General features: G+C 41.9%; 1 protein-coding gene across 2 annotated transcripts in view; it reads left to right on the forward strand.

The window, feature by feature from the left end:
- The window catches only part of LOC136863975 (titin homolog), a 1,080,299-nt gene that overhangs the window by 707,118 nt on the left and 351,352 nt on the right, over positions 1–21,829 (forward strand). For both annotated transcript variants that reach the window (XM_067140444.2, XM_067140445.2), the window contains exons 19-22: positions 5,166–5,294; positions 11,361–11,702; positions 13,796–13,961; positions 14,877–15,157. In XM_067140444.2, coding sequence (XP_066996545.2) covers positions 5,166–5,294; positions 11,361–11,702; positions 13,796–13,961; positions 14,877–15,157 — 918 coding nt within the window. The remainder of the gene's footprint in view (positions 1–5,165; positions 5,295–11,360; positions 11,703–13,795; positions 13,962–14,876; positions 15,158–21,829) is intronic.

Raw genomic sequence — 21,829 nt, forward strand, 5'->3', positions numbered from 1 at the left:
CTAACCCCCCGCCGTAAACACCCTTTCCCCCCCCCCTGGCTACGCCCCTGATCTACAAGCTACTGGAAGGCAGTTAAAATAAAAAGAAAGAAGGAATACTGCCCCTTAGTGAAGACAAAAACATCCTATTTTCAATGTTTACTGAGTTATAACGTCTAGAAAATTGCACGTAAAAGGCATTATCCTTTAGTTCAGGAATAAAGAAAAAGTAGAAATTGAGGGTGAACACCTCAGAATTCCTCCTTTAATTGTTTGGTATTAAAAAAATTGAAACAACATTCTTCTTACTATTACTTTTCTACTTTTTCCACACCCTGGTGGGGTGACTGGTGTGAACTGTCACTTATTTGGACGTGACCCTCTTGTATGACTGGATGCCCTTCCCGACGCCAACCCTATGTGGAGGATGTATTCACTACTGCGTGTTTCTTTGCTGGTTGATAGTGTGATGTGGTTGGTGAGTATGAAGGAGATTGTCATCGGAAAGACACAAACACCCAGCCCGGAGTCAGAGGGATTAACTAGACCCAATTTACATCCCCGACCCCACCGATAATCTAACACAGGACATCTAAAACGAAGGCCTCAACGCTGAAAGTTCAACCAAGGATCCGGACATTCCGAAAATGAAACTATGTTGCGTATTATTTATTTGCTTCGTGTACAGTGATTTCATCAATGTTCAACTACAAAATGCCATTATCTTATTTCAATTGCTACAGACTACAGACTACAATGACATGAGTGTTCCCAATTCAATTTTACTTCCAAATGTGCATATTATTTTCAGCTAAAGTTAAATAACGAGTGAAGCTGTTCAGTTTGTCAACACATGATAAATCTTCAAAATAGCATTGGGCATGTTATCAATTTAAACAATTTTCAAAGAGAAACAATGCATAATATTTAAAAAAATATTTTTAAATAACTGAAAATAAGCAGATATAAAATGTTCGATGACTCCTTGGATGAATGTTCAGCGTTAAGGCCTTCGATTAAGAGGGTCTCGGGTTCGATTCCCGTCCGGGTCGGGGATTTTAATTGTGTCTGATTAATCCTTCTGGCTCGGGGAGTGGGTGTTTGTGTTTGCCCTGACACTTTCCTCTTCATAATCGGACAACACACTACACTACCATCCACCACAGAAACACGTTATAGTGATTACATAGTGATTCAGAAAGTGATGGAACCAACTAGAGGGAAGAATATTCTGGACGTGGCTCTGGTAAAACCAGATGAACTCTATAGAGAAACCGAAGTAAGAGATGGTATTAGTGATCATGAAGCTGTTTTTGTCGTGGTTAAAAATAAATGTGAAGAAGGTCTTAAAAGTAGGACTATTAGGCAGTACCATATGGCTGATAAAACAGGCATGAGGGAGTTTTTTTAAAAGTAACTATGATCGGTGGAAAACGGTAAATTAAAAAATGTAAACATACACTGGAATGGGTTTAAAGCAATTGTTGAGAAATGTGAAAACAGGTTTGTACCTTTAAAGGTGGTAAGGAATGATAAGGACCCACTATATTATAACAGAGGAGAGACCAAATGAGGATGTGCAGATTGGAAAGAAATAGTTAGAAATAGTGTGGGAGTAAAGAGAAACTGAAGGAACTTACTAGGAAATTGAATCTAGCAAAGAAATCAGCTAAGACTGACATGACAAATTTTTGTGAAAACTGGAAGGGTATTGTATATCCTGACGTGACGTTGTTTTTTATATGAAGCACAGGGTAGTAAATGAACCAATTACGTACGGCCGAGTTTTGCTCTAATTAAAGAATAAAAATGATTGTAAACTATATTTTTGCTTCTGCTTGTGTATAATTTATTTCCATATGTATATCTTAATTTCAATGTATATAGCCCTTTTGCTGTTACATTAGTTGAGTTTTGAAAGAAAATGTTGTCTAAGGTATAGATAATTTGGAAAAGTGCAAAATTCTCACTAGACCACCGAAGTATCTACGTTGCCAGCCTCTGTGATATAAATTATAACCTTACTAAAGGACTCTGTTGGAACTCTGAGACACCCATCCAGTGCTCTATAATATTATCACTCACTCCCTGGATTACAAAGAAAATACCCAAGCATTGGTATTGACCTGACATTGTTGAATTTAATATACGATAATCTTCGGGTGTCACGGTATATTTTGTCTCCATCGCAGCCTGCATTTTATGCTTTTCTTTTGCTATTTTTTGCTATTGCTTTACGTCGCACCGAGACAGATAGGTCTTATGGTGACGATGGGAGAGGAAAGGCCTAGGAATGGGAAGGAATCGGCCGTGGCCTTAATTAAGGCGCAGCCCCAGCATTTGCCTGGTGTGAAAATGGGAAACCACGGAAAACCTTCTACAGGGCTGCCGACAGCGGGGTTCGAACCCACTATCTCCCGGATGCGAGCTCACAGCTGCGCGCCCCTAACCGCACGGACAACTCGCCCGGTGCATTTTATGTGGAAAGAATTCATAATAAATAAAATTAGCCCATGTTAAGTGTAGACAAATCCTAGAAGGATGTGTTTCTTATGGGCTACAAATACTTACATCCCACATCTAGATTTAAATAATTATGAATATGTGCGGCGATACAAATGTCAGAATAACACAGGTTATTGTACTTTGTATAAAGAGCTCTTGATATTTATTTCCAAGTCTGGGAACTAATCAGCGATAATAAAGTGAGGTATAGAATGTTTGTGGGTACAATTATATTCGACGACCACCATGTGCATCGTTATTGTTACATCTTTGTTACCATTACAAATGTTTTATCCTTCCGTAGGAATGTCACAGTTCGTATAGTTTGACAGGTATACGATTTATTAATTCAGATGAATTCTATAACCATTCCCGTCTGTAATAATAGCAGAACAGTCAACTCACTCTATAGTAATTTCTGGATAGCCTTGCATCATCGGACACCTTTTTTGAGAAATGGTCAAAGTACTAAGAAACGTTGAATCCGAATATCTCTCACATGTGTTAGTCAGAATTCGGACTAGGCCGCCTTGGTGAGTAACCAGAACGATGTCAGTTATCACGGTCCCGTTAATACTCATGTTTCTGTATCTACTGATGATGATGATGATGATGATGATGATGATGATGATGATGATGATGTTGTCAAGAATTCATTTCATTCAAAGGGTTAATTTTACAGTATTGTACTAGAAGCTGAAAGAGACCTACATTTATCACATTTCGATTATATAAAGATTATTTCTGTTTCTATCACACTACCGCTCATTAATTTCGATACAACATAAAAATTATATGATATGTCAACTATAAACACGAACATTATTTCTCCAAAAATATAATCATATAATCGTATACAATGCAAAATAAAAAGTATATGTTGCTTTCGTCGAAGTATCCTCCCTTGGATTTAATGAGTGCCTCACATACTCGAGGCTTGCGGCTTATCGATTCTTGTAGGTATTTCGGGTCTAAATGATTCCACACATCTTTGAGAACGTTCCAGAGGTGATCCTTGCTTAATATATGAACTTTTTTTGCTATTTGTTTTACGTCGCACGGACACAGTAGGTCTTATGGCGACGATAGGATAGGAAAGGCCTAGGAAGTGGAAGGAAGCGGCCGTGGCCTTAATTAAGGTACAGCCCCGGCATTTGCCTGGTGTGAAAATGGGAAACCACGGAAAACCATCTTCAGGGCTGCCGACAGTGGGGCTCGAACCCACTATCTCCCGATTACTGGATACTGGCCGCACTTAAGCGACTGCAGCTATCGAGCTCGGTAATATAATTATGAACTTTCCGGATACGTCTGTGCACTTCATCCCAGACCATTACAATAGGATTACAATCAGGTCTTCGGGGGGACCATCCCATATATTTCAGGATCATCTGTTCTTTCTTTGAATCCACGTACCTCATACAATACGCTGACAGAAATATTGCGTCATTACCCTGTTGTAAGGCAAACCCTTTCCCAATTGGGCGCAATCGACATGCTACTGCATGACACTGAAGTATGTGGTGGTATGACTTCTGGTCCGTACGTCCTATTTTTACAATGTCTGCAACTCCAGCTTCAGCGAAACATCCCTAAACCATAATAGAAACGCTGCCGTGTTTAACTGTGGGTAAAATTCCTCCTTCTGGTGCCAAAGGATTCGAATTAATCTGTGAATATCACTTGCTTCCAATGTTCAGGTGTCCAATTACGGTGTTCACTGCACCAACGGAGTCTCTTCTTTTTATTTATCGGCTTCGAAAGGGGTTTACTTGCTGTCACGCGTCCCTTCAAGCCAGCTTTAGACCTTCTCGTTTTTCCCGTTGCAACATACAGTGTAAGTCCTTCTCCATTTCTATTTAATTCTTCGCTGTTTATGGCGCAATTTTGAACCTATTTCTCTTACTTGTAATTCTGATGAATTTATTATCATTTTAGTAGTTTTACGAGATTTTTCCGGACGTGGTACGTCCTTACTGCTGTCTGTTGTTTTTTGGTAGTGAAATATGCTTTTCACCCCCCCCCCCCCCTCCTCACAGATATACCACGTTGTTTCGCAATTTGGCGAATTGATAAACCTAATTCTCTGAATGCTACTATTGCAGCACGTTTTCTGTGGATATGTCATTTCTTGGAGCCATAGTTACGACGCATACTCTACAAATGTTACTAAAAGACTGAAATACAATCAGAAAAGTAGTATGCATCTCAGCAAACCTTTATGTTGACCGCGGACTTCGAAACACTGCAGGGAGCAATAGATGTATATCTAATGTGCCTTTAGCCTTCAACTAGGTAGGCTAACAAATATACCAGGTCAGGTTGTTATTACACAGCATACGTTTTGTATAACATAGATGGAAACAGGCAAATAAACGTGACAATTTTAGAAATGTTTCACTATTTCTTCACTCAAACATTACCAATGGTTTTTATACTGTACTAGCAATTACCCACGGCTTCGCTCGCGTGAGCTAGCACGCTACCAACCTTCATACCTTGTGGATTTCCATTGGGTTTGTAAGGTTAATGCTCACCTTCCGTGGGGTTATGGGTTTGCCCTGCGGGCGGCGTAATACTGTTCCATGTGCCTTTCTTTAGAATAAATTCTTAAGCTATATTTCCTTCACTAACTTGTTTGCTACACATCCTTGGTCACTAACTATTTATTATTTTTTCAGTACCTGAAGAAAAGGAGACGTTACTGAGCAGGCAGTTATCCAGGCCTCCGGGACTGCTGTCCGCTGGTTCTACTCCCCGATCTACTCCCAGAACCACTCCAACACGCAGCAAGTCGCCTTCGGTCTCACGTAAGTCTATATGCCACTCCTTCTTAGACGTGATTGTAATTATTAGCTAAAGTAATTTTCGGATACACTGAGGTTTTAAAGTCAATATTTCAGTTTTCAGGAGAGTGAAAGCAAAGTTTACGCCTCTAATATGCTGTGTGGGGAACGACACAGAAGGGAGCGTTACTGAAGCGCGTCATTTCAATTTATTAAATGTTAACTGTATAGGTAATCCGAATGACAGAAAGCATGAAGAGTAGATGGTGAATACATTTGTCTAGGAAGGACAAGCTGGATCAGAAAGTGATGGAACCAACTAGAAGGGAAAAATAGTCTAGACGTGGTGCTGATAAAACCAGATGAACTCTATAGACACTGAAGTGGTAGATGGTATAATTGATCACGAAGCTGTTTTTGTCGTAGTTAAACTGAGATAGGTAGAAAGGTTTCTTAATCTAGTACTATTAGGCAATACCACATGCTTGATAACAGCGACATGGTGGGGTTTAAGAAAAGTAATAATGACCAGTCGAAAATGGTAAAAGTAAAAATGTAAACAGCCTATGTGATAGGTTTAAAGCAATTGTTGAGGAGTGTGAAAACCTCTAAAGGAGGTAATGGATGGTAAAGACCCAGTCTATTTTCACAAAGAAATTAAGAGATTAAGGAAGTAACCATTTTTTTTTAGTTTTGACTCAGTAATACAACTATAAAGTTTTTCAGTGTGTAGAAACATTAATTATAACACATATAACAACACTACATCATAACTGTAGTGTCCTTTACAGGTATATTATAGTGTTTTATGTGTTATAATTAGTGTTCCGACAAACTGAAAAGCTTTAAAGTTGTGGGAATGAAGTTGAGAATGATTGTGGAAGTAAGGGGGAATTGAAGGAATTTGCTAAGAAAGTGAATTTAGTAAAAATTTCAGTTAAGGCTAACATGATGGCAAACATAATTGGCAGTGATATGAATTTTATGGGGGGAAATGCAAAGATATGAATAGCCTAGATACTTCGAGGCAGAAACAGGTTCCAGGAAGGACACTTGAGCCTGTTGTACACGATCAAAGTTTTATAATATTTAAGACTTCACAAGACTTTACACAAAATGTTCAGTTCTTCACAAGTGTTCTTGCCAAATCACTTGCATTACTTCACAAGTCTGGAGAAGTCTTCAAGAACTGATCAAAGAATTGCCAGGTCCGGAAGAACACTTGACAAATCTTCTGTTCTTCCTCTTCTGTTTGTTTATGCTCAGAGAATCATAACTTAACCAATTTCGCACATCAATATCTGATACGTGAACGGAGATAACTTGCCTCATTTGATACTGAACATATCCCCTTTGTCACCAAATATTGGGCACTTTCTGAGTATTGTCGATGGCAGAATCACTTCACCATTTTAACTTAGGAAAGAAGTAATTGTGAAAAGTATAAACCAGTACTTATTCAGTTTTAGCCAGTTTCCTACATAACCCCCTTTACACGATCACCCGCAAATTATATCTTAAATATTAAGATACTTTCCTACTAATGTCTTTTCATTCCAGATTCAAGGATTCAAATCTGAATACGACTGTGAAAATTGTAAAAACATATTATCGGTAAAAGCAAAGCAAAGCAAAGCAAAGTCATCTCCCTACAGGCCATGAAGGCCCTTGGAGGGGTGGAAGGTAAATGCTTCCACTATCCGTAACCTCGGCACTTGATGGGGTGGAGTGGTTAGCTCTACGCCCGGCCGCCTTTGCCCCCAGGAATTACCCTGGTACTCATTTTTGGTGTAGGCTGAGTGAACCTCAGGGCCATATGCACCTCCGGAAGTGGAAATCTCATTTCTTAAATTTTACGACTTCCTGACGGGGATTCGAACCCACGTCCTTCCGGGCGAGCCGAGCACGCCTTTACCGCCTCGGCCAGGCAGCCCCTATATTATCGGTACTGAACAGAATTAAAGCGAAAAGTATCCAATTCAAGTTGGCAGAGAGCCGTACTAAAGTCAAGGTAGCGAAACAATGCACAAGGCTAAAGATTACTCTTCTGTTGAGAGAGGTTTATTTTGCTAGTGGCCTTACGTCGCACCGACACAGATAGGTCTTATGGCGACGATGGGATAGGAAAGGTCTAGGAGTTGGAAGGAAGTGGCCGTGGCCTTAATTTAGGTACAGCCCCAGCATTTGCCTGGTGTGAAAATGGGAAACCACGGAAAACTGTCTTCAGGGCTGCCGACAGTGGGATTCGAACCCACTATCTCCCGATTACTGGATACTGGCCGCACTTAAGCGACTGCAGCTATCGAGCTCGGTACTTAGCTGTTTTGGTCTGTTCATGTTGTTATCACAGACATAAGAGCTGAAGTAAATATGTTTTAATGTGTATATTTAATATTTACGATTAGCTTAGAATAGCATCGTGTTTTATTGTCGTCCGGCAGTGACCTCAGATTCCTATAATAGCAACAAAAAGAACTGTTGAATTTCAGAACGGTGTCTTCCAAGAAAAATTGAAACTTGATTTTTCCGCTGTAAAAGCAGAGATAAAATTACTTTTGTTTTGCGGGTAAGGAATAAGTGTTCCAAAGGATTGTAATCATGACCTACCCGGACTAACGATGTAACCAACAAATTTTTGGAAAGTGAGATTTCAGTGGGAATAGGGTGTATCATCACGCCTGTACGCTGTGGTGTCGTCTTATGTCTTACATATGAACTTCAAACTGGTTTACAGCCAGCAGACTTTGTCCTCCGTGGTGTAAGGATGGAACATCAGTCAGGATGTCCGACTCGTTGGCTGAACGGTCAGCGTACTGGCCTTCGGTTCAGACGGTCCTGGGTTCGATTCCCGGCCGGGTCGGGGATTTTAACCTTAATTGGTTAATTCCAATGGCACGGGGGCTGGGTGTATGTGTTGTCTTCATCATCATTTCATCCTCATCACGACGCGCAAGTCGCCTACGGGAGTCAAATAGAAAGACCTGCACCTGGCGAGCCGAACCCGTCCTGGGATATCCCGGCACTAAAAGCCATACGACATTTCATTATCAGTCAAGATGATGGACAGTGCTTGAGTTGGTCCGTCGCCAGGTGTAATAGATCATTTAGACGAAATCAAAGCTATATTTTTAAATACGTTCTTGACATTTATTGTTATTGTTGTTGCTTTTATTATTACACTAATATTATTTGCTATAATTTGTGTTGTAATTTCATGCACAGAATTTCTCTTCTGTTGTATACAAATGTAAGACATACTTGCAGATTATTTCCCATTGTACCACTTCTAATTCATACATTATTTTTGAAACCCTAAGTTGTAACAATAAAATATTACTTTAATAGATTAATTCACTTCTACATTTGCATATGCAATTGTATCAAGTAGTATATACCATGAAATATACCCCTAAATCAGTTTTCTCTCTCCTGAAAAATTACTGACTTATTGGTTAATTCTTATTCCAGAGAGGTCTTCAGTTCAAAATTCAAAGTTCCGCTCAATATAACTGATCAGTACCACGAAATCAGTCGTCTGTGTATAAGTATACGACGAAACAATGTGACCGCTGTTAAAGTGACCTAACTAATACGAGATCTTTTAGCAAAAAAATTTGTCTTATGAAAGCAGTCACAATTGTGTGCCCTGATAAAGTAATGCGTAGAGTATGACTCGATCCGTCCGCCTCTGTGGTGTAGTGGTTAGCGTGATTAGCTGCCACTCCCGGAGGTCCGGGTTCGATTCCCAGCTCTGCCACGAAATTTGAAAAGTGGTACGAGGGCTGGAACGGGGTCTACTCAGCCTCGGGAGGTTAACTGAGTAGAGGTGGGTTCGATTCCCACCTCAGCCATCCTCGAAGTGGTTTTCCGTGGTTTCCCACTTCTCCTCCAGGCAAATGCCGGAATGGTACCTCACTTAAGGCCACGGCCGCTTCCTTCCCTCTTCCTTGTCTATCCATTCCAATCTTCCTATCCCTCCACAAGGCCCCTGCTCAGCATAGCAGGTGAGGCCGCCTGGGCGAGGTACTGGTCATTCTCCCCAGTTGTATCCTCGACCCAAAGTCTGAAACTCCAGGACACTGCCCTTGAGGCGGTAGAGGTTGGATCCCTCGCCGAGTCCGAGGGAAAAGCCAACCCTGGAGGGTAAACAGATTAAGATAGAAGAAGATGACTCGATCCCAGGTTCTCACTTTGACAGGGGGGTACGCTTTCTCGGACCAAACCAGCACTCCTTTAAAGTTCATTGTAAGCATTCGTAGTGGAAATATAAACAGTGTTAGTATGGTGCAGTTACACATTAGAGTAACGAACGGAGTCGAGTGAAATGAAAGAAATTGCCGATACTAGCATTCGAATCCTGGGTCTCCTGGTTTATAACCAAGAACCTTTCCCGTACAATAGCACAGGCACGCCGTGACTTTAACATTTTTCACGTGTCAATTTTTGATTGTTCAACTGTACATACAATGTGTAGCTACGTAGTAGATATTCTGTATTGTGACACTGCGAAATGATCTTTGTAAGTTTTCTCATATTGTAAGAAATTTTACTTTATGCTGCTCTGAAACATTACTTCTCCATTTGAATATACAGTATACTGAGAACCGATAACGGAAAGTAAAACTCGTCATTTACGTTGAGCCATTGGCCACCAACTGTTCAGATAAACAGTTACGTTTTGTCCTATTGTGATTCAACTGCCCATATGGTTCTTCCACCCTACTACCTTGTATTTTATTTGTCGAGGCATGGATTTCCACCTGAACTCCAAACATTTCTTTGATTTTTTCTTATATGCAGTATCTGCCATCCATATAGTGATATTCAACATCCATCCATTTCTCTTTCAGCTACGTTATGTCTAACTCTCTCATTTCTTACATTCCGTACCACCGGGCGAGTTGGCCGTGCGGTTGGGAGCGCGCACCTGTAAGCTTGCATCCGGGAGATAGTGGGTTCGAATCCCACTGTCGGAAGCCCTGAAGATGGTTTTCCGTGATTTCCCATTCTCACACCAGGCAAATGCTGGGACTGTACCTTAGTTAAGGCCACGACCGCTTCCTTCCCATTCCTAGGCCTTTCCTATCCCATCGTCGCCATAAAACCTATCTGTGTCGGTGCGACGTAAAGCAAAAAAAGTAGCATTCCTTACGAAAACATTAGTCTTCAATCAATAAGATCTTTCATCTACAAAATTATCCATGGATTTCTAAAAACCTTCATCATTCTTCCTATCTTTTCATCTCCTTTATTTCCCTTAATTTTTCTTCACTGTCTTCCGACATTTCATGATCACAAATTGTGACCAGAGACCACGTTTGTGTTTGGAAACGTTTAGCAACCTTGGACTATGTTACTAGGTCTATTCCTAACAATCATGAAATCTGCCTTTCATCTTCCCCAATCTCCGGGTCAATGTACAATTGTCGCTTATGTTTTCTAATCAAATTTCTCCTGGGACTGATTCACGATCACAGCAGAAACCTTTCAGCCTACTTCCTCTTCCTACATCCTAATCCTTATTCCTTTTTTATAGTTCCTTTTCTACCTGGTCCTTCTAGCCTTCCACATTCCGATTGGATGACATGACGATCGCCACCAGTAGTAAAGAGTCTACAGCTCTACACGGTAGACCCCTTCGGGAAATATTCTGTACATAGGGATAACTTTACCTAGGAGAACTATACAGGTAGACCTGACTGTCTTTGAGAAATGCTGCAGTAGTCAATTGTTGCTTTCAGTCATGTACCATTATCTACGTAGTTAAACCATTTTGGATATAACTCTAAGTTCGCTTCAAATCAATCATCCAGACTGCCGCTATTACCACTACTGTTGTTCTCTTTTTAAACCATTCATGACTGTATCCTTTCCACAGGTACCAGTACAGTTTGGCTCGACTATCTAATTCTTTGTGGCCTGCAAGCCTCCTCACAACGGTATCCCAATGATGCACACTATATTGTTATATGACTTTCAACCATTATGAAAAACATTTATTTATTTATTTATTTATTTATTTATTTATTTATTTATTTATTTTTTTATTTATTTATTTATTTATTTATTTATTTACTATAACTGACGCAGGTTTCCGAGATCGTGACGTGACCCCCCTGGATACAGGAAGCAGACCGCGGCGCCTCAAGGTTGTGGCGCCTAAGTTTTACGCTGTGCCACACAATCGCGTGGCTGAGGAGGGAGAAACAGTCCGTTTCCAGTGTGCCATTGCTGGTCATCCCACTCCGTGGGTAACGTGGGATAAAGACGGACTGCTTGTAACACCTAGTGCACGCCTCACACTCTCTGAGAAAGACGATCTTCGAGTGCTCCAAGTGGAAGAGGTGACGCCCGAGGACGCCGGACTCTACAGGGTGACGCTGGAGAACGAGGTGGGGCGCGTTGAAGCCAGCGCTCGTCTCGAAGTTATAGGTGAGTATATTTCCGTTAATTTAATCTCGTAGGGAATCGAACTGAAATGTCTCGTGTCCGTTTTCCTTTCATTCCTGACTGGGAATCGAACCCACATGGGTGTAGTGAGCCTCTGCTAGGCAGCCCTATAATCAGGACTGGAGTATTACTCTTTGACTTGCCGCCTCATGTAGTCTGTGTGTCCGTAAACACCGGATGCTGTTTCATGGATAACTTGTTTTCCTTTAGAGTATATATAACAGCCGTATGCAACGCCACTTAAAATAACTGGCTACAAAAACATTACTATAAATCAGCCCATGCTTCCATAAACTCCCTGTTTTCATATTCATATTTCACTGTTTGACACATCTAGTGAAGGAACTGTTCGGAACAGAACATTTCCCGTTATGCTGGTAGACTTGAGATACCATCTTTGGGAGAAGAATCCAGCTTCTGACGTCAACGATTTCCTTCTAAGGATGAAGACGTGACAACAGCATCAGTTTGTCCCTGTCAATGAATGGACTCATTTTTCGCTGACACAAGGTCATTTCCGTAAAGGTTAATACCAGCGTTGTATGAACTCAAACAGAGCGTAACCAAGTTTCTGGGAACTATGTGAATAGACATTTTTATAGGAAGATTCTGGTTACCGAATGATGATCCGTTTCTAATTAAAACTGAACATATTAGAGGTTTCACTTTAGGATCAGTCTGGTATGGTCATTGGTTCCTTTTTGAAGTACGGTACGAATTTGATCGTTATACCTGTCCGATAACCTGTGTTAGTATAGAATCTAGCAGTATGAGTAACTATGGTTATTCTGGACTCGGTTAGGAATAGCATCTTTGACATGGAAGTATCCCCATTTCTGAAGTACTTCTGAAATAACCTCGAGGGAAACCACACTGAAGAGAAACATAACAGCTTGGCTTTCACCGCCGACGTCTAGGTATTTAAAAAAATTCTGGGTGATGGATGTTAGATGTAGTTTTTACCACCAATTACTTCAGCTCGGGTACACAAGTTTCGACATTATCTTCAGACTGCAGATAGAACAGAAATAACATGCTAAGTTTTGTTTCATAAGTACGGACTTATATTAGTCTTACAAGCTAAGGGCATATAAGTATTAAAAATATCAAATGAAATAAAATACTCTTTAAACCTCTATGCAGAGGGAATCGCGCACCAAGCTGCACTACGTCCAAACCCTGCATGCTTTCGACGTAGAGTCGTCATGTTCTGGGCTGGGATAATGCTGGGACGGCGGTCCCCGCTCGTGCCTATTCATGCGTTATATTGGCTAGGTGCTGCAACCAATTGTGCATCCATTCCGCCAATAAATCTGAGATTAACTCATTCTTTTGGATGACAACGCAAGAGCACATCGAGTGGCAGTGGTACAAAAAGTTCCTCCAGGAGTCCATCACTGCCCGAATGCAATGGCCTACGATCTCACCAGGCATGAATTGCATCTAAAATGAGTTGGGGCAGGCTGAAGCATGCAATTGCTCAGCATTCACCTCCTTCTGTGACCCTCAATGGGGTCATCAGGCTGCCATCGAAGAGTGGGATCGCCTCCCTCAAGATGATCTAAGCAACTTGCTCGGTGGTGCGCCACGGCCGAGTAAGACCTCTGCTGGACGTTAATGGAGGCCCCGTTTCCTACTGAAACGTGACAGAGAGGCAAAATTCAACAGCATGTCCGTTCTTGTTTTTACCAGACGAAAGTTGTTTCTGTATTGTATTTCTGTTGTAATGTACTTTTCAGGCATTAAATTCTTCATGATATTCTTGGCAACCAGTCCATCTCACTGTGTGCCGAAGTGGCAGCCTTTACCTTTATCTCCTCCGACTGCCTGTACGGAGATGGAATTTGGTGAGAATGTATCGGCAGATGGATTTCTGTCCTTTGATTCGTGTATTTTTTGTCGTCTTGAACACCCAGTGAAACTTCTTCTGATTGCTAAGTAGTGTTTCCCACTAGAGGGTCAAATGACATCCTGCATCGTCAGATTGAACTCTGCTTTTTTGCTTCATATTATTGTGGGTGCATACATCTCAGATTACGTTGTGTGTGATTTAATGCATACGCTTTCATTAACAGGCCGACACGGCTCAAGGACGCGGGCCATACGTGCGTGGAGTGCTTCTCCAAGAACGTCACCTACATTTGGACGCCGTCTTATTGGTAGCGCGGCTCGTGTTGGAGGACGGATGGCGCTTGCATGTGACATCAGGGGTTCACCAGCCCCTGCAACCACCTGGTACAGGTAAGTTCATTGCATACTTTGTTTTTGATCCTTTGTTCTTTTTCTTTAATTTTCTCAATGAAACCTCAATCTGCGAGACAAAACTTCGTCAACTTAATATGTTGCCATGCCATTCTTAATCTTGAACTACAGATTCACGACTACAATTTTTCTGGACAAGAAATTCAGGGTCGAAACTAGACTCTTTCCTTGGACAATGAAGTGACAAGCATGGAAAGAACAATCATCATTCTGTTAATCCAAATCCGGGTGACCAACTGGTGCAAAAGCAGACTAATAATAATTCATCCAACTGAAAACTCTGAGAAGTATGACGGGAGGGAAGAAAGGCTGAAGGTGACACTCCTCCAGTTACCAAGCGAGATGGCTGCGCGGTTCAACCCGTGTTGTTGTTGGCTTGCATTCGGGAGATGATAGACTCGAATCCCTCTGCTGGCTGCCCTGAAGATGATTTTCCGTGATTTCCCACTTTCACATCAGGCAGTCTTTACCTTCTTTCCTGAGTGGTTGCCAAGTTAGGACACTGGCAAAATGAAGCAAAAAAGCTCCTCCAGTAGAAGAGTTGGTTATCGGCGATGGTAGCAGTTATTGATCTGCAGAATTATTCTGAGCACACGCTGGTTAAGACTTACAATTATTACAATTCTGGAAAGTACATAATCATCTTATGGTAATATTCGACACACCTGGTCCACCATCTATTGAAATACAATACTTTTGACAGGAATGATATAAACCTTCAGTAGGCCTACATACAACAATGTTTGAAGGAAATTATTGGAATTAGATTGAATTAATGGAAAATAATCTGTGAAACTGGTATACTGATGTGCTGTCCATATGAAGTGAAGGGTGTTTATGTCATTGACAGAGTAAATATTTGGGTCTTTATTTATTTTCGCTCTCTTCTTGTAGGAACGGCGAGATGGTGGTACGTTCGGAGCGGGTGACTCCCTCTTGGGACGGAAGAACGGCGCGCCTGGAAATAGAACCATTGGAGCCCGAGGATGCCGGTGTGTACACATGCGTCGCCGAAAACGAGGCGGGCAAGACGAGTTGTTCGGCGAAAGTCGAAGTCCTCGATCTAAACGACAAAAGCGACCGAGATCGACAACCTCCGCATTTCCTGCAGGACCTACCCAAAGATACAATGGCTGTAGACGGACAGCCGCTGGAACTCCAAGTACGATTACAAGGTAAACTATTTCTCTACAGTTTTACAATCAGTATAAGAACCACTTAACATTCAGTAATTACATATTCAATATGTATTGTACCAGTGGCGGCTGGTGCATAATGTCACAGGGTCACGTGCCCTGCCAGTAAACATTAATATTTTAATTGTTACTTCTCAGTACGTTATACACAGAAAGATACAGGTACGGAAGATGACTACTTCTAAACTGCGAAATGGTATATATCAGCTCCCGGTCACAACCCCTATGTGACCGTAGAGCAGACGTTAAAAGTAATGATGGGTTGCGACTGAAATCGCACGAGTCGGTGTCATATGCCTGAGGAACCGGGTACCCGATTCCATGACCGATTCCGAGGAACTAGTAGCACCGTCTCTGTGATACAGATACGTAAACAAGTGCAGCATTAATTTGTTCTGACCGAGCTCGATAGCTGCAGTCGCTAAAGTGCGGCCAGTATCCAGTATTCGGGAGATAGTAGCTTCGAACCCCACTATCGGCAACCCTGAAGATGGTTTTCCGCGGTTTCCCATTTTCACACCAGGCAAATGCTGGGACTGTACCTTAATTAAGGCCACGGCCAATTCCTTCCCACTCCTAGCCCTTTCCTGTCCCATAGTCGCCATAAGACCTATCTGTGTAGGTGCGACGTAAAGCAACTAGCAAAATAATAATAATAATAATAATAATAATAATAATAATAATAATAATAATAATAATAATAATAATAATTTGTTCTGCAATGTGAGCTCGTTTTGTTTTATAACCAGGTCACACTTCAAGCCACGCCTGTCCTCATTATAGTGTCCTCGAGTTATTTACCCTAATACGACTGTAATTTGACCAGAGTATATGATTCTATGTTTGAAAATAATGATATCGTATGGATTGTCAATAAATCAAAACGGAGATTATGACATGATATAATACAACTATTTCAACAAAATACAATTGTACTTAGCTAGTGTTAAGAAGTGGTGAAGGCAAAAATAGTAATTCTAACAGTTTCTCACAATAATGCTTAGTACTAGTATGAAATGTTCATTGCAAATTAAATGTAATAGAAGGTAGGTACGCTACAAAACAAGCTGTGTACTTATTAGAAATGTGACTTAATTCCACAGACTTTATACGTTTATAGTAGCGATATTTGAAATCTACATTAGAAGCAGAACACAGCATAAGCATGCATAACAACATCTATTGGTATACCCAGTGTCGAAATGTGTAACGTTATTTCCACACTACCAGGATCAATTGTTATTTCATTATTGAAAATCCACAGCCTGTTTCCAGTCAGTCGACCGGGTCAGGAATGGAATGAATGACGCCTCCATCTAAAGCGAGGATAGGAATTGTGCCGGCTGCCGAAGCCTATCGCACTCCTCTGGGGCAATGATTAATGAATGACAGATGACATGAAATGATATTGGAGAGTGTTGCTGGAATGAAAGATGACAGGGAAAACCGGAGTACCCGGAGAGAAACCTGTCCAACCTCCGCTTTGTCCAGGACAAATCTCACATGGAGGACCGGGATTTGAACCACGGAACCCAGCGGTGAGAGGTTATTTCATTATTATGTGGCACGATTAATTCATAACCACCAATAAGACTTTTAATTTAAATGGGTGTTATATCATACTATAAATGTATACAGAAGAAATAGTAAATATTGAACGTCCGAATTTGCCGCATTTATATACGGACGACTCTGTGAGTGCACAAAGCACAAACTACACTCATGCTCATAAATTAAGGATAATGCGGATACATGGTGAAATAACGCTATGATGGGCGGTTTGCGGTTTGAAATCACCTCGAGGGTATGACCATGTGGTGCATTTGACCTGCGGTCGTCGCACGGTGGCGCTGGCAACAGTCCAAATACGCAGAGGTGTGTTGGTGCGTATCAGAGTACGGTGCAGCGAGTGAGTGTGCATATGTTTTCAGACGTGCTAATGGTAACTGTGTGGTGAAAATGGCTCAACGAACAAATATTGATGACGTTATGAAGGTTAAAATAATAGGGCGACTGGAGGCTGGTCAAACACAGCTGGTCGTAACACGGGCCCTCCGTGTTCCACAAAGTGTGATCTCAAGATTATGGCAACGATTCCAGCAGAAAGGAAACGTGTCCAGGCGCTAGAGTAGGGGACGTCCGCAGTGTATAACACCACAAGAAGACCGATATCTCACCATCAGTGCCCGCAGACGGCCACGGAGTACTGCAGGTAGCCTTGCTCGGGACCTTGCCACAGCCAATGGAACACTTGTCTCCAGACACACAGTCTACAGACGACTGAACAGATATGGTTTATTCGCCCGGAGACCTGTAAGGTGCATTCCACTGCCCCCTGTTCACAGGAGAGCCCGTAAAGCCTGGTGTCAAGACCACAGCACATAGTCATTGGAAGAGTGGTCCCAGGTTATGTTCACGGACGAGTCCAGGTATAGTCTGAACAGTGATTCTCGCCGGGTTTTCATCTGGCGTGAACCAGGAAGCAGATACCAACCCCGTAATGTCACTGAAAGGGACCTGTATGGAGGTAGTGGTTTGATGGTGTAGGGTGGGATTATGATTGGTGCACGTACACCCCAGCATGTCTTTGACAGAGGAACTGTAACAGGTCAGGTGTATCGGGACATCATTTTGCACCGGTATATCCGCCTTTATAGGGGTGCAGTGGGTCCCACCTTCCTCCCGATGGATGATAACGCACGGCCTCACCGAGCTGCCATCGTAGTGGAGTACCGTGAAACAGAAGATATCCGGCGAATGGAGTGGCCTGTCTGTTCTCCAGACCTAAACCCCATCGAGCACGTCTGGGATGCTCTCGGTCGACGTATCGCTGCACGTCTTCAAACCCCTAAGACACTTCAGGAGCTCCGACAGGTACTGGTGCAAGAATGGGAGGCTATACCCCAGCAGCTGCTCGACCACCTGATCCAGAGTATGCCAACCCGTTGTGCGGCCTGCGTACGTGTGCATGGTGATCATATCCCATATTGATGTCGGGGTACATGCGCAGGAAACAGTGGCGTTTTGTAGCACATGTGTTTTGGGACGGTTTTCTCAACTTCTCACCAATACCGTGGACTTACAGATATGTTTCGTTTGTGTTCACTATGTGCCTATGCTATTAGCGCCAGTTTTGTGTAGTGCCACGTTGTGTGGCACCATAATATGCAATTATCCTTAATTTATGAGCATGAGTGTAGTTACGTCATCGCGGAAATGATTCCTCGCATGCGACATTGAGTGCGGTCTCGGAGCCGTAGGAACCGATTCTCGCAATTTTAAGCGTCATTCGTACACATCACTAGTTTAAAGTGCATGGTCTCAAAAACGTTTCCGCTTGCTATGTTTCTTGGGGAAGAGCCTTGCTGTAATGAGAGAGCCCCGCTCACAAACTGTGACCGAGAAGGGTAGCAGGTAGTTCTCTGTTATGTATTTCCGAATGTGCTATTGTAAGCATTCCAGTGACTACTGTGATAGGAGAAAGGTGTTACTCTACATTAGATAGAATAAATACATTCCTGAGAAGTGCAAAGGCAACTGAGCCGTAAAAATGAGCAAGCTATGATCAAGAGATTTGCTGCAGATAAAGAAAGAAGGGTAAGTTTAACATTAATGATAAGACAAACCTCGGTGTGTTTTGACATAAAAACCAAACCCCATGGCACTACAGCCCTTGAAGGGCCTTGGCCTACCAAGCGGCTGCTGCTCAACCTGAAGGCCTGCAGATTACGAGGTGTCGTGTGGTCAGCACGACGAATCCTCTCGGCCGTTATTCTTGACTTTCTAGACCGGGCCGCTATCTCACCGTCAGATAGCTCCTCAATTCTGATCACGTAGGCTGAGTGGACCTCGAACCAGCCCTCAGGGCCAGGTAAAAGTCCCTGACCTGGCCGGAAATCGAAGCCGGGGCCTCCGGGTTAGAGGCAGGCCCGCTACCCCTACACCACGGGGCCGGCTGTGTTTTGACATATTGCCTTTAAATGTTTATACTTGCATGTGTAAATATGTGTGACGGTGTGACTATATTGTTCATGTCTGTATTTAAACAATAACGTGACCTTCCCATATGAAGCTTCACAAGCCGCCATCGTACTGTACATTCTAATATTAATGGTAAAAGAATATTATTATACTTAACTATCTTTGTACACATCCCCCTTCCTAACACTACACATTTCTATAGCTAGCCTCTTATTCCTAGTACTTTATAATCCGGATTCCATTAACTAGAATAATTGTAGTGTAGTCATTCTATGAGTCGATTTCCTGATTGCGCTATTGTCGTGAAATCGTTTTGTATTGTACATTATTTCCTCCCTCTGACATATATACATATTTCTATTCATAGAATATAGTTTAACGTTATTGACTTTACGTCCCGCTAACTACTTTTACGGTTTTCGGAGACGCCGAGGTACCGGAATTTAGTCCCGCAGGAGTTCTTTTACGTACCAGTAAATCTACCGACACGAGGCTGACGTATTTGAGCACCTTCAAATACCACCGGACTGAGCCAGGATCGAACCTTCCAAGTTGGGATCAGAAGGCCAGCACCCCAACCGTCTGAGCCACTCAGCCTGGCAGAATATAGTTTATTTCTGTTGATATTTCGATATTATTTCACATTTCTTTGAAGAGATCAAAGAATGGCTGAGAAAGGCATGTGTAAGGACTGCGGGTGTGAGTGGTATCCAAGGAAGGTGAGGGAAGAGATAGCGAGTTTGAGGGAGATAATTAGACATTTAATTGGGGACAAGAATAAAGAATAAAGAGAAGGAAGGGGTGAAGTTGAGGAAGACAGGTATGCTAACGTTTTTAAGGCCAAGGAAAACGAGGGCTAAGTATTTTCGTCAGGGAGTGGGCGCAGGAGTGGTATTGTTGAGTCACTGCAAGTAGATCAGCGGAGGAAAGCTGGAGATCAGGAAAGTATTAGAGAGGAGGGGCGGGACAAGAGGAAAGGAACCAGAAGGGAAGGGAAATGTAGGGTAAAGGAGGGAGGTAGAACAGGGTAGTGAGAGGGAATAAAGGGAGGAGGACGTGAGTTCTTCAGACTTCATGGAAGTTAAGGGAGAACAGGAGAGGACGGGATCGAACTAGTATGGTGGGATTGAGGCTCTGGTCATGGGTGGCTCAACTGTCAGGCATATGGAGAAATTGTTTGGAGGAAAGCGAAACAGGGTAGAGTGTTATCCAGTAATTAGGTTAAGACAGATGTTAAGGAAAATAGAAAGGAGGGATGAGGGTAAGAAGACGGTGGTAATTTTCCACGTTGGTACCAATAACGTAAGGCATGCAGGAACAGGTACTAAAATACTGTAGTTGGGGATGAGTGGGATCTGGTTACAGCAGCATGGAAGAAGTTTAAGAAAGGAGAGACTATTATCAGTGGGATACTGTGTAGGAGGGATACTGACTGGAGGGTAATTGGAGATTTAAATGAGAATACGCAATGGGTATGTGAGAAATTGGGAGTGTGATTTGTAGATCCTAATGGATGGGTAGGAGATAGGGATCTATGCTCAGAGTACCTTCATTTGAACTGCAATGGCACATATAAGTTAGGGGGGTTGATTAGAAGGGTTAAAGGGAGGTACATTCAGGGAAACGGGTTGGACTAGGGAGCGATGATGACGGAATAGGAAACATGATATCAAGTAAGGATGACATAAAATTGTTAGCGTTAAACTGTGGAAATATTGTAAAGAAAGGAGTAGAATTAATTCATTTGGTAGAAAGATGCGGAAAATTTCTCATGAAAATGGAGTGTTTATCGTAGAAGGGGCCGATGACCTAGATGTTAGGTCCCTTTAAGCAACAAGCATCACCATCACTATGTTTGTCGTAGAGACAGATTTGAGTTTTGCACGGGAAGTGTTCATACTGGTAACAGAAAAGGCCGTATGCTACGAAAATGTTAAGGATGAAAGACATGAAATTCTAGGTGTAAGACTTATCTGTAATTATAATAGGCATTGACGTTTTTGTGGTATACACGCCTGGCAAGGCTGGCGCCGACGCTTATACGCACTTATTTGATAAAATACTGCAATCAGTTATGTGGGAAGTGACACAGAAAGGAACGTTATTGTATTATGGGAATACAAACGACAGAAAGCATGAACAACAATTGGCGAATAATATTATATAGGAATGTCAGCTGAATCAGAAAGTGATCGAACGAACTAGAGGGAAAAATATTCCAAATCTGGTGCTGATAAAACCAGATGAACTCTATAGAGAAACTGAAGTGTATGATGGTATAAGATGAAGCTGCTTTGTCGTAGTTAAAAATAAATGTAATAGAAAGGAATGCCGTTAAAGTAGGACTGTTAAGGAATACCACATTGCTGATAAGAGGGGCATGGGAAATTTTTAAAAAGCAATTATGATCAATGGAAAATAGTAAATAAAAAATGTAAAATACCGTATGCGATGGGTATAAAGTAATTTAAAGTGGCAAGGAATGGTAAGGACCCATTATATTATGACAGAGAAATAAAGAGAAGAAGAAGATTCAGATTAGAGTGAAATAAAGGTAAGAATGGTTGTGAGAGTAAGGAGAAATTGAAGCATCGTACTGAGAAACTGAGTTTTGAAAAAAAAAATCAGCTAAGGATGTTCGATAAATTTCCAAGTTCTTTGAAAACGTTT

Source organism: Anabrus simplex, chromosome 2, assembly GCF_040414725.1.
Source record: "Anabrus simplex isolate iqAnaSimp1 chromosome 2, ASM4041472v1, whole genome shotgun sequence".
Classification (NCBI taxonomy): domain Eukaryota; kingdom Metazoa; phylum Arthropoda; class Insecta; order Orthoptera; family Tettigoniidae; genus Anabrus; species Anabrus simplex.